The 10,564-nt window shown below is 32.3% G+C and overlaps 2 protein-coding genes across 2 annotated transcripts; one reads left to right on the forward strand and one right to left on the reverse strand.

The window, feature by feature from the left end:
• Window positions 1-600: 600 nt before the first annotated feature.
• On the forward strand, window positions 601-5,629 carry LOC107032117 (COP9 signalosome complex subunit 6a). Its single transcript, XM_015233693.2, has 9 exons — window positions 601-948; window positions 1,257-1,345; window positions 3,228-3,321; window positions 3,622-3,683; window positions 3,787-3,865; window positions 4,008-4,100; window positions 4,418-4,518; window positions 4,804-4,859; window positions 5,231-5,629. Exons 1-9 carry the CDS (start codon window positions 663-665, stop codon window positions 5,310-5,312), a joined length of 942 nt encoding a protein of 313 aa, XP_015089179.1. The 5' UTR covers window positions 601-662; the 3' UTR covers window positions 5,313-5,629.
• A 610-nt stretch (window positions 5,630-6,239) lies between these two features.
• LOC107002687 (putative 4-hydroxy-4-methyl-2-oxoglutarate aldolase 3) lies at window positions 6,240-9,191 on the reverse strand. Its single transcript, XM_015200819.2, has 2 exons — window positions 9,023-9,191; window positions 6,240-6,980 (listed from the first exon to the last, which is right to left on the reverse strand). The coding sequence occupies exon 2, from the start codon at window positions 6,972-6,974 to the stop codon at window positions 6,474-6,476; it is 501 nt and encodes a 166-aa protein (XP_015056305.1). The 5' UTR covers window positions 6,975-6,980; window positions 9,023-9,191; the 3' UTR covers window positions 6,240-6,473.
• Between the last annotated feature and the right edge of the window lie 1,373 nt (window positions 9,192-10,564).

Consider the following 10,564-nt stretch of genomic DNA (forward strand, 5'->3'; position numbering starts at 1 on the left):
ACTCTGATCAACTATCAAACGATCTCTTGAACGGACATTAGATAGCTAGTTAGAATTATATATGTATATAGGTAATTATAAATATTTATTATATTATTTTTTATATATATCAGTTATGTAAAATTTAGTTATTTTATTTTCCATCATATATAAAATAGAGATTGCATCATAATTTTTATGTGCATTTATTACATTAATTTATAAATTATAATTCAAATAACATACTAATAATATATATAAATAACTTACTTTTTAATAAAATAAATATCATACTCGTTGAATCCATCTTTACTTATATTCTGGAATGTTCACATTAATTAAACATGATGTAATTATAAAATAACATATTATTTTGATTGTTTTTGTGTATTGTCGAGTCAGTTTATAAATTTAATTATTTATAAAAATGGGAGAAAATAGTTAAAAATACCTTTTAATTTAATTTTATTAATTAATTTTATTTCTACCATTAAAAGTAAGTTATTTTTATCTTTATTGTTATTAAACTTAATAAATTTTTTTTTTTTGAAAAACCAAATCAATTATAATTACCCGATTTTATTTATAATTGCTTTTAAAGGATTGTTAGTGTATTTTTTTGGACTATCGACCGTCAAAGAATATAAAAAGAAAGAGAACGAAGAGAAAATTGTAGTGCTGCAATGGCGTCTTCATCCAGCAGCGGCTTAACCTTCAAGCTCCACCCGCTCGTTTTACTCAACATATCGGATCACTACACTCGGGTCAAATCTCAGGCTACCGGTGCTGATGCCGGTGCCGGTTCCAGCGCCACCGCCGATTCCCCTCCGCCACCGCCTAGGGTATTTGGTTGCGTCATCGGTGTACAGAGAGGCCGAACAGTTGAGATCTTCAACAGCTTCGAACTTCTTTATGATCCATCTACTCACTCACTTGACCGTGCCTTCCTTGAGAAGAAACAGGAGCTCTGTTAGTTTATTCTTTCCTTAAATGTTATGATTCTATACAAGGAGAATTAGGTGGAGTGTTGATGATTTCTTTGATTGCATAAACATTTTTTTTGCAAAACATTGTTTAAATTTTCTATTAAAGCTGTGCTTGGATGATATATTCTCATTGTTTTCGTCGTCCAATGATGATGTTTGAGATTAAACAGTAATATATGGGCGGAAAATCGCTCTAACAAAGTGATGTTAGATTTTTTTACACTCCACCTAGGTTTCCTTGGATTGTTTCGGTGATATAATTGATATACTAATTTCTGCAATTTTGAGCAGATAAGAAGGTGTTTCCTAATTTCTATATATTGGGATGGTATTCAACTGGTAGTGATGCTCAGGAATCAGATATGAACATTCACAGAGCTGTGAGTTCTTTTTCTTTGCTTGAAGTAGTGCTTATTAAATGCATTGGTTCGATCTAGATATGGAATTTATTTTCTTATTTAGATGTTACATTTGTGGTAGTGAAGTGAAATAATATAGTAATAGTTGTATGGGGCAAAATTGGATCTAGTGGAAATAGCGAATCACACTATGACACATGGTGAGACCTAATATACGAAAGACCGTCTACAGACATTACGGGGATAACCGAGAAGACTCTCTTTGGTATGTCACAAGAAGCCTTGGACACCTGCTCAAGCAGGATGTCTCGCAGCCGGGCATCTGAGAGAAGCCTCACCTGGAAACAATCACCCTAAACATGGAAGCAGTCATAATTAACCTCGGTTACCCAACAATCATTCTCAAGCTGTGTGCCCACATGTCCCAATCGCATTCAAGTGAGGCATCTGAGCATAGGGTAAAAAATGACGCTTTTTAGGAGGCTATGTTTGTAAATTAGAAAGATTTATGTATCTTAGACATGGGCATGCTATGACTTAGTTGTTAGTTTTGTTTGTATTAGGTCAAGTGAAGTTGCAGAAATTGAGAATAGGATTTGAATTTGGACACTACAGTACACACGCTGATACTTCATAATATCTGTAAAAAATAAAGTATCAAACTGTGCATATATTTGATAAGTCAGTCTTAGGGTAAGATATCAATAGCACGCTGAGGAAAATATACTGACACCTATATAACTGGAAAAGTTATAGGCTTCCTGGAGATGCATGTGAGATGCCATAGCATCACACTTTGTAGGAGTTTCTTCTTGGCTAATGGTATTCTAGCCACTTGGTAAGCGCAAGGTCTAGTGTTTGAATGTTCTTTCGAGGGTGTGTGTGTGTGTGACTATTAGTGTATCAAAAGAAAAAAACTCTAAGGTCTATTGGGGCTTTAAGTGCAGTGCGCAAATAAAACATGGTCTTTCATGAAAAATGGCGCAAAGGAGAGAAACAAATATATATGTTTAGTGCAAGACTAATTACTTATAAGCATGAATATCAGATATATGAACAAAGGTATTGAAAATAATTTCAATAAAGCGAAATATCAATTGTTTATTGTCATCTCTTCCGAAAGGTTCATTGGCAAGGAAAGTATGTCTTAGAACCTTGATGCCGACACTGAAGTACACATTAAACGAGCCGAAATGCTCAACATGTTTTGAGCCTCACTTCAGGGCTTAAGCGCGCATTTGATTATACTGGTGACTGTGATGCTCTTAATGATCATAGAGAAATGTATCGAGGGTGTGAGGTACAAATAACCATGTGAATGAAAAGCAATCAAGGAGTAACTGAGGCAACCCTACCCACAACTCTGGAAAAAACTGAAAATAGTAAATTGTTGAAATTTTTTCAATCTAAGGAAGCATCCTCTATCAAAGCATTGAAGCAACATATACAATCCAAGATCCATACCAGGGGCATAAACTGGCTTGGCACTCAACAGACTGAAGTATATTGTGTGTGCAGACTGTGCATTGGAGAATGAGTCACATGTGTGCTGTGTGCATTCTTACAAAATGAATGCTATAAGCTAATTCAAATTGCATTTTGTAACAGTATTCTCCTTGAGATTTTCTGAATTATTTGATGTATACTTGTTCTTTGGGTGATACTAGCTGCCTATAATCTAGTGACTAGGTCCAGGCTTGTGAATTGTGACATCGCATTAGTTTAAATTGTTATAACATCTACTTTTCTAGAATGTGTTGAGAATGGCATCTAGGCCCATGATTCAAGTACAACTTTATTCTGCCCTCTTGATGAATAATCTACATTTGCTTTTCCTATAGAGCATTGTTTTTTCCCTTCAGTTTTTGTCAAGGCATAACAATATCATATTTTGTTGTATCAGTTGATGGATATCAATGAAAGCCCTTTGTACGTTCTTCTCAATCCTTCTATCAACCACGCACAGAAGGACTTGCCAATCAGTATCTATGAAAGCGGTGTGTATATATTATTTGTCATATTACTGATCCTCTGTCATATTACTTCTATTATCTCCTTTCTGGGTGGAAGATAACATATTTTATACAGAGTCTTCCACCACGGCCCTCATTATTGTTCTAACCATTTCTCAAATTATTTTGGGGTTTATGCCTTGTGAAACCGTGATTCATAAACTTTGCAGAAATTCCAATTAGAATATCTTCTTGTGTCCATCTTTTGCGCTTTTAAAGTTACTGATACAATGAGAATTTACTGATTTCTTTTTGGGTTTTGAAACTATATATTGATACTCAAAGAGTTGCACATCATTGATGGCATCCCACAGCTTATTTTTGTCCAAGCAAGCTACACAATAGAGGTATCTCCTTATTCATTTGTCCTATCATCTTTTCCACAAACTACAAAGTCTTTGGAACATCTAACAAATTTTTCCTCACTTGCAATACCTGACTGCTTACTAGACCGTTGAAGCTGAACGGATATCTGTTGATCATGTTGCACATCTTAAACCATCTGATGGAGGCTCTGCCGCAACTCAGTGTGAGCACCTTTAACTTCATTTGTCTTTGCAAAGCTCAAGCTTTGGTTAATGCTTATACAAAGTAGAGTGATCTTACTGTTGCCCTAACTTTTTTAGTGGCATGGTTTGTCTATTATTTATTTATTAATTCTATTTGTGCAGTGGCTGCGCACCTTACAGGCACACATAGTGCCATCAAGATGCTGAACAGCAGAATTAGAGTGCTACATCATTATCTTCTTGCTATGCAAAAAGGTATCCAGTTTTGACTAGAAACTGAAGCTATATTCTAGTTGATTGTCGAAGAAGTTGCTTATTGTGGAGAAGATGCTTTTAAATTTACTTGGAGATACTCACCAAGAAATATAGTTTCAGATAAAATCTAGATACAAGTTTAACATATATATTTTGCATCTGAAAGTCTAAGATGCTTAGATAGCCTCATGAACTATCCAGACCAAGCAAAATGTATCTTTACTTGAAATTGCTCTCGGAGAATGTTAGTCGAAGAGAACATCTTTTCATGGTGCAGTAGCTCTAGAGTTCTAATGTCTTTCCTGTTGTGAGTGTAGGTGAAATTCCTTGTGAGAATTCATTGCTCAGGCAGGTCTCCAGTCTTTTAAGAAGATTGCCAACAATTGAGTCCGAGAAATTTCGAGATGATTTCTTGATGGTAGGTTTTCTTTTACCTTGTTATGGAGTTGACATGGTTATATTAATGTAGCCTATTTAGTGTTCTTTTTTTTTTTTTACTTTGGAAGTGGAAATGTTTCTTTATGTGCCGCATATTTTTAAAAAGTTTTCTAAGAAGACCTTCATCAGCTTCAAATAGTTTTATGTAACGGGAGTGTTGAGTGGAAACTGCTCACTAGAAATTTGCATATTTGTTCTAGGTGCGCCAATCAGCTTTTGCCACTTACTGATTGTATTTTCTTATTTGCTCTTTTCTTGTGTGCAGGAATATAATGACACATTGTTAGTTAGTTACCTGGCCATGTTCACCAACTGCTCTAGGTATGATGTCTAAGGCTTCTTGCACTAATGCTTTTGAGATTTGTATAAGTAGTTAACTCTTCTTCCCCTAATTCTCCTTTTCATTTTCATTGTTAAAGAAATGTCCAATATGATTGTTTAGACAATAGGGCTAAAGTTCAGATAATAATGGTTTTTTCCGAAGTCGCATTAAGTCTAAGTGGGAATGCCAGATAAAATTGAGGTGTCCTGTGAATTTGGTTAAGTTATCATGTATAAGCTTAGTGCAGCCTAAGATGGTAGGAGTTTTGTAAGTTATATTTATTGACAAGCCGGAGAAACAGTTCCCTATTTTTTGTTTGTTTGAATCCTGTTTATTAAGAGCTAAGGTTTTTTTATTTTCTTCGTTGCAGTACAATGAACGAGTTGGTTGACAAATTCAACACTGCATATGAACGGCATAGTAGGAGAGGTGGGAGAACTTCTTTCATCTGAAAGTTGATATATCTCCAATATTGCCTTTTTGTACTATTTATTTCCTTCAGTTGTTACAGCATCGGCGAGTTTAGGTTTCCCATTCATGAGGATATAGGAATCATTTAGTAGCTTCATTTTCTTTTGCTTGTCCTTAATGTTAGCCTGCCCATCTTCTTTGATTCTTGTGTTGCTATCATAGATATGTAGAAAAGAGCAGATGTTTTTGCCTTTTTGGTCAGAGAAGCTTTTAATTAAACACTATTTCATTTTCTTGCTTCCTTCTCTGCAGTAGTAGTTTTATCTAAGGATTATTCCATTTCTCATAATTTTTAGTATAGAATTCGAAAGAATTGTGTTGTGAGTTACCAAAAAAATGTGATGAGCCAGTGTTGATCCATTAACTTTTACTATTTGTGTTATATTTGCCTTCTGTTTACCTTTCGTCTTAGAGATATTAGTCAAAAATATACATTTTCAGTATTACTGTTTTGTGAGTTCTCTACTTGGATTATTAAATGTTTTTGCGTTTTCTATATGAACTATTACTCATTATCCATCATAAAACACCTTAATTAGTGTCAAATGGCACTCAATGCGGCTAATTACAGAAATTAGTTGAGAAAACGCACATGAAATGTCATTTTTTTTGAGAATTTCCATCCGAACTATAAAGTATTTTTGTACTCACTAATTCTTTATTAAAACACGTGTTGAAATTAATGACTCGACTCTCATATAGACGAATTTTATGGGTACGTTAAATTATTACGTGCTTTTTGGTGATTACTATCAAGTTTGAGGTGTGTTCTGATAAATAATTAATGATAGTTAGGATAAAAGATGTAAACACTTAATAGTCTAGATATAAAAGTCAAAACTTATAATCGAACAATTATCTCGTTAATCCATGAATATCCAGCTTATTAGCTAGGCAGACAACAAAAATAATTCAAATTTACCCTTAAAACAATAAAAAAATAGGTTCATTTATTTGGTACAAAAGCACAGAGATTCATCAAAATAGTAACTGGTACATCCTTATTACATTATGCTGAATGAAACAATACATCTTTTCAAACACACACAACACAGTCCAAGAATTTTTTGACTCCTGTATGCCTTTTGATCACAAATCTAAAAGACACAGAGCTGGTGCAGATAACTTCATGGTTCTCAAAATTAGATCGATAATTCAGTTTTTGATACGAGAATGCCATCACTATCTGCATATAACCACTCTCCTTCGCGAATCATCATGCCTCCAATGTAAATAGGAACATGCTTTTCGCCCTGTCCTTTCTTGTTTGATTTCTGAGGGTGTGATGCCAATGCACGAACACCTATATCACAACCGTTAATCTCATCTACATCACGAATACATCCATTAACTAAAATACCTGCCCAGCCCATATTCTGGGCTAGTTGTCCCAAGTTTCCTCCTACTAAAGCACATCGCATACTCCCTCCACCATCTATCACAAGAACTCTTCCTTCACCTCTAGTTTCGAGTAGCTCCCTAACCAACACATTGTCCTCAAATACCTTAAGGGTGGTAATGGGGCCTGAAAAAGCGCGGCATTGACCATATATCTTGAATACTGGTGGCAAAACTCGTAGATCACCATTTGACAGATGCCCTGCATTCACATCACACACTTCTGCTGTTGCCAAGGACGCCATGTAAAACTGTAAACATTAGCAACTGAATTAGTTCATTTTCTTCCCCCACGCAGCCATTATCAATCATATGCCAGTAAAATATATAGAGATTTATGTAATATTGACTACAGAATGAGATGGTTAGTGATGATAATAATCGACCTCAACTTGCTTGGTAGTTGTTATTTTGCATCGTTTACCTATTCATGTTTCATGTGGCCTGCCTGAAAATCTCTGGACACACAATGGTTGCATTTCTAAGTTGTCACAGCTTGGAGAACAAAGAATTAACAGAATTCTAAGAACTAAAGTTATATCTTCATTACAAATGTGTAAATCTACTAGATAGGCCTTGTAGGAGCCAGAAAGACGTTGAGACCGTGCATAAACTCTTCATGTAAATCAACTACGAGCAGACAGAACCCACAAATATGTATAAAACCAGTAAGGCGAAAGCACAAATCCAAAATAAGAAGGCAGTACATATGATTGAAAAGATTGAACTTCATGATGAAAGTAGTATCTCGAATCAAGTTTCTACAATAAGATCAGCTTCCTATTCCCTAAAATCCTTCGAAATTGCATGACATACATGCTCAGAAATCAGAATGATGTGAAACAAACTTATATAAAACTGTCACAATCCATAAAACAACAACAACCAATAATAAGATTGTCTAGAAACAAGGTTATCAACTAAAACGAATTACTGAATAACTTAGAAGGATAGATATGGCTACGCGCTATGGATAGTCCAATACTGAATGTAATGAAATGGTTGATAATATCTATAGGTTCTCCGTGAGAACTACATTTGATTAATACGTTCAACGCAAGATTCATACGAGAAATAACATCAAGAAATCTAATTTCTGTTGGCATTCTGCAAGATATTAATCTCAGCATTCACAATATAGGGATTGGATACTCTATACTTACTGTTATACTAGCAATATATAAGTTCACCAAGCAAGAAATGTTACAATACCAAATGTCTATACAAGAAAACTACCATTAAAGAGACACTTCAATGACATTTAAGCAAGCAGAATGAGAACAACAACAACAACAAAAACAGATAAGAACACTGCACTTTTACTCAGAAGCAACAAAACAATGCAGATAAAAGTAACAGTTATGGAGTGTGACCTAAGGGTCAATGAAGCAAGTTGAGAATCGTAAGTTCTCATATTTAGATTCTAGCAATACTAGTTGATTTTTTCCCCCCATATGTTCAAGACTAGACGGACAAAGTTATCTGTATATTGCTCAGACTCTAAAAGAATTGTCATACCTGCACACCGAATTCTTAAAAAATTGCACTACTTTTGAAATATCCAAAAATCATGAAGAGTCCGAGCAAAATGGTTATCCAGTACCTATGTTGGTAGGAGGCAGGGGAGTAGCTAGAGTGCGATTGACATGTTTGGTCGAGCTCATTAGCTTTTGTTCAAACTCTATACTCATCTTTAAAAGTTCACTAAATATGTTTTGAAATAATTCTTTTTTTCTTTGACATGATAAAATCCACAAAATATGTACAAATATTAATTTAAAACTTAGTAACTTGAGAAAATTAGAATACCGAATTCAACAACAACAACATATCCAACATAATTCCACTAGAAGTGTATACTGAGAAGGTTAAGACCTTAACACTATCTGATGAAAATAAAAAAAAAACTGTTTTCAAACTCAAAAACTTCAAATTACGATACCAAAGTAACACAATTCTGCAGTTGTAATCATTAAAATTGACTTCACCTGACTAAAGTTATAGCCTAATAACCACAAAGTACAAGTTGATTACGACTTTCTAACGTAATAACTATTAGTTGAGTAACTATACGAGAAATCAACCTGTTACAATTCAGAGACCTCCAATCCCATTAAAACACACAAAGATGGAATTTTTCTTTATAATTAAATAAAATTATGAGTGTGAGAAGCTAATTTCATATTTTCTTAACCTCAAAACCCAAATTTGGGTCCAAATTCACAAAACCAAAAAATCAAACTCATAAACAAAACAGATAAAATCAACACCCATATAAATAAAAAAAAATTACCTTTTTAATGAACTTTTAATGGAATTCAAGAATGAAGCTTTTGATGTTGAAATTGTAAATTTCGAAGTAGATCTAATTTATATATTATAAAATCCAGCATCACTGTTTATTGATTCATACAGTGACGATGGACCTCTCTCATATCTTTTTGTTTTTTGTGCCACTCATCAACAATTTTCAATAGGTCACTAGTATATTATCGTTTATTTTGACTTGATAAAAAGTTTTAAAAAATAATTTATTTTTTATTTTTTATAATCTAAAATTAAAAATATGTTAAATATATAAAAATATCTTAAACATATCAAGTAAAGAGTTAAAATTAAAATATTATTTTAAGAATAATTTTTTTTAATGTAATTTCATATATAAAAAATCTGAATTATTAATTGATCATCATAGCGAAAGAGGAAAATATAAAATAATAATTCAAAAGCAATTTGATACTCATAAATATATTATATAATAACTATAATGATGGAAGATATGAGGTGGTGAATTTTATTGGAATTTCAAATATAATTTGAAAATTTGGTTAATTATTACCAAATTAATATTAATATTCTCCATTATTACATGATTTTCTCCGTTATTTAAGAGTTATAATTGTATAAGATACTCCGTCTAATAATAATTGTATAACACATTAAATAATAAGGGTTCTATTATTCTCTTTGTCCACTTTTATCTATCATGCTATGTTTTTTAATATTTAACTTTTTAAGAGTTTTTTTTTATTTATTGAAAAACTCGTAAAGCTTATATTGTTAACAATATTAATTTTAATTAAAGATGCATGAACATAAAAATAAAACAAAAAACACAATATTAATTTCGGCTCTTTTCAAATCACCAAATATTTTTTCTCTTATTCTCTTTATAATTTGTTATGAATTTGAAATATGAATTTTATAATAGTTATTTTTTTTTCCAAATAATTTTTCCTTAGTCGCCTTCTAATTTAATACAATTTTCATAAATAGGTTGATTCTTTATTCAAATTTTTTTTTTTTTGCCATTTAAACACTTATTAGTCTCTTCCCGCATAGTTATCTAGTACAAGTTTTATTATGTTAAAATTTAAATGTCAAGTTAGCAATACTTTCAAGTATCATTTTTTCTGTTAAATGAAAAAATTCGTTTTTTTAAAATAATATAGTCATAAAGATATATACCTTAATCAGAAAAAGATTTTATTTCAATTTAGTTCGAAAACGGAAAAAGTAAATTCATTTGAATAAAAGCTCATGCAATTGAGTTGAAGTTTCCTAATGTGTTGTTTTATTTCTAAATGTTTTTTGTTTTTGTTTTGAGCTTCGTAGGCTTCTTTATTTTGTCCATAAATGTTTCTTATTTTTTGGATATTAATATAATAAAATTTGATTAGAAAAGAAAAGGGAACTAATAAGAGTTGTGTCGAAGTTTCCTAATGTGTTATTTTGTTTGTGATGTTTTTCCCAATATTTGTTTGGCTCAAATTTTTCTAAAAATATTTGACTATTTTTAAAAAATATGATTTTATTCATAAGTTTTAAAAATTCT

The sequence above is a fragment of the Solanum pennellii genome, chromosome 10 (assembly GCF_001406875.1).
Source record: "Solanum pennellii chromosome 10, SPENNV200".
NCBI classification, from domain to species: Eukaryota; Viridiplantae; Streptophyta; class Magnoliopsida; order Solanales; family Solanaceae; genus Solanum; species Solanum pennellii.

Coding starts and splice junctions, on each gene's coding strand:
- LOC107032117 (XM_015233693.2), top strand. CDS start 663: ATGGCGTCTTCATCCAGCAGCGGCTTAACCTTCAAGCTCCACCCGCTC. Junction 949..1,256: donor TGAGAAGAAACAGGAGCTCT/GTTAGTTTATTC, acceptor AATTTTGAGCAG/ATAAGAAGGTGTTTCCTAAT. Junction 4,519..4,803: donor TTCGAGATGATTTCTTGATG/GTAGGTTTTCTT, acceptor TCTTGTGTGCAG/GAATATAATGACACATTGTT.
- LOC107002687 (XM_015200819.2), bottom strand. CDS start 6,974: ATGGCGTCCTTGGCAACAGCAGAAGTGTGTGATGTGAATGCAGGGCAT.